This window comes from Aspergillus foveolatus (genome assembly GCF_047715535.1).
Source record: "Aspergillus foveolatus strain CBS 279.81 unplaced genomic scaffold BDW70scaffold_318, whole genome shotgun sequence".
NCBI classification, from domain to species: domain Eukaryota; kingdom Fungi; phylum Ascomycota; class Eurotiomycetes; order Eurotiales; family Aspergillaceae; genus Aspergillus; species Aspergillus foveolatus.
Window position 1 is genome coordinate 1 of NW_027396382.1, and position 2,608 is coordinate 2,608.

The window sequence follows — 2,608 nt, forward strand, 5'->3', positions numbered from 1 at the left end:
ACTCGTGAATACAGGACAGCTAGTTGAAAACAATACTACCTACGCCCGTGACACCCAAAATATGCCATGGTGCTGTTAGATTTTGCATTTAATTACTTTATAAATGGACTTCAAGTACTTAACAAGCACTCTATATTGTCTAAAGGTTAGTTTGGCTACTTTCCATGCTCGCTTTTGCCATTCAAAACTATGCATGTAAAATCGATGGTAAAGATATTGAAAGCGATAATGCGGTAAGATAGATACAGCTGTAAATTCCACGTGGAATTTGGGGCACGGGCCAAATTCCACCCAGCTTAATGCCTGAGGCAGACTAGTGCGTCGATGCCAGCTTTTAGCGCGTCGAACCCAACTGGTTTCTGAAATCAGGTCTAACCGAGCTGCAACCACCGTATTTTTCAAATACGTTTTTGCCCTTTTTGCCGTACCCGGGATTTATGTTAGCGGCTTGGCCGCGATCTCGAACCTCTGGGGATCTGACCCCTCAAATGTAATCGAGATCGAAGAGAGGAGCATCTATCATCAACGAGATAGTCAATCGCCAAACGGCGTCCGATACTAAGTAGGTTACGTTCGTGTAGTTAATACAGTTTCATTCCGCCTTTACCCCTATGAGAATACATGCGTCTTCCACAACAACAAAAACACTGTCCTTTCTGCTCCTTCACAGAGCTGGTATGAAAGGAGTGTTTGTGAAATATTTCTGTAGGACTTTGTTAACATAGGGTTGGTCATCAACGCACATATTTCCTCCACTTGGGCCGATATGAGGGCAGTGGACACTCGGCCGATATTGAACCATTTGCTCATGCACTGATCTGCATAGTAATGTATTTGAGCCAAGCTCGTATGCCTGCCCGAATCGAACACCGCGAGTCAAGAAATTGAAGCACTCAGCAGGGCTTGAGTATTGTTGGTTTGTACCATTGCAATGACGTTCGTGCGTTTGACAGAGACTTGAAGCAAGAATATTGGCAATGAAGCTTTTTGCCTGTTCTGGGCTAGTGTTGTTTGTATTCGAGGCCGCAGATGCAATGACAGTGTCAAGTAGATATCCAAACCAGCGGAAAGTCGCGTCATACTGCCAGATCTGTTTCTGATCATTCCATGCGATGAAAGTGTCAATTGTCACAGGGAGTGATGTTCCGAAGATAGTGGAGTTGAATATCACAATGGTGGATGCAGATGCAATATTGTCAATTGCTACGAACTTGACAATATTGTAAGACACTGGAACCCCAACAATGTTAACGTGGTTTGGGTCTGTAAAGAGCCCAAAAAGATACTCTGTATTTATCTCCGCCCCATCAAAATTCCGAGTAATATCAACACGTCCTTGGACCTAGATATCATCAATTTACATTAATAATCCATACTCAATCTCACTTACATCTGCTGCAAAGAATGTTGAGTTAATTGCCTTAGCCTCTTCAAGGTTTGCTGGATACAAGAAGTTGTCCCAAAACCTAACTTCTAATTGCCAAAGCTCTTGTGGTGTGAACTTGGGAGGCCAGTTCTTAACATTTACTGTGTCTTGTTCTTCAGGATCCTAGGTGCGCCAAGAAAATATTTTAAAGAATTAGCTTACTAGGAATGTTTCTTCTCATATTATATCCATTAGCCAAGTAGATGTGGACTGACAAGGCATAAAGCATGATAATCAGATAATAGAAGGTTGACTTCATAGTGTGTATCACAACTGGATTGATATTGCCGGAAATATAGGCAGTATTGTGATCGATTGACAGAAAGAAAATGAGGTTGTTCTGGTTGTGTCAGTATATATAGTTTTAGGGGATTTTCAATTATTGGAACTTGTAAGGTATGTATCAAAGAGTCATAGATTTTTATAAAGATTTGTGGAGAACAGAGTTTTATTCTAGAATCAGTTGATGGTGGCCGTAATCATGCCGCAGACTCACCCGTGGGTAAGATTCAACAGGCAACCCGCCCACCTATAGTGTATATGACAGGAGAGTTCGAACCACCTCATTTATAAAGGGCGAGTTTCATCGTCCATTAGTCTGGCTGTCTCGTCCTGACCCCCTCCCAGGCTACTCCACCTCGAAAGCACACAGTCCTGTCGGGCAGAATATCTCACGCCACTAGCACTAGGTTTTGTGAGAACATAACATTCAGTCATACATATTCCGACTAAATTGTTTATTATTGATACATGCAACACAATGGCAGCTTGCCTTTTGCTTAATATATAGCATGGGCTCTCCTTCAGGCTGATATCAACCTGGGATTGACACGATCTTCTTCGCACTCTATCAGACAATAAAAGATGACAACCAATAAATACAGACTACCATCAAGTCTGATCCAGCTTGCTTACCAGCTAAACGCTCTCGCGAGTATAATTTAGGATTCGACAATATAGATTGCATCACAAGACTATCCTCTTTTATTTATTTTATTACTACTACAGTCTCCATGTCGCCATGAGCCTCCAGCTTTGCCTATCCGCTAGGATGGGATATAGACAGCACTGCATCAAGTTGTTGTGAGCTTTCTACAGCAAACAGATGGAATGAGATCTTCAACAGGATTATATACCTGGCGTAGGAACCGGCGTCCGAGGAACTCTGATTCCCAGCCTAAA

At 42.3% G+C, this 2,608-nt stretch overlaps 1 protein-coding gene across 1 annotated transcript; it reads right to left on the bottom strand.

Moving 5' to 3' along the window:
• Positions 1 to 664: 664 nt before the first annotated feature.
• On the bottom strand, positions 665 to 1,685 carry BDW70DRAFT_165324 (uncharacterized protein; the record flags this gene model as incomplete). The annotated part of the gene is made up of 3 exons (XM_073741718.1): positions 665 to 1,342; positions 1,391 to 1,527; positions 1,589 to 1,685. The coding sequence occupies 3 exons, from the start codon at positions 1,683 to 1,685 to the stop codon at positions 665 to 667; spliced, it is 912 nt and encodes a 303-aa protein (XP_073590412.1).
• Between the last annotated feature and the right edge of the window lie 923 nt (positions 1,686 to 2,608).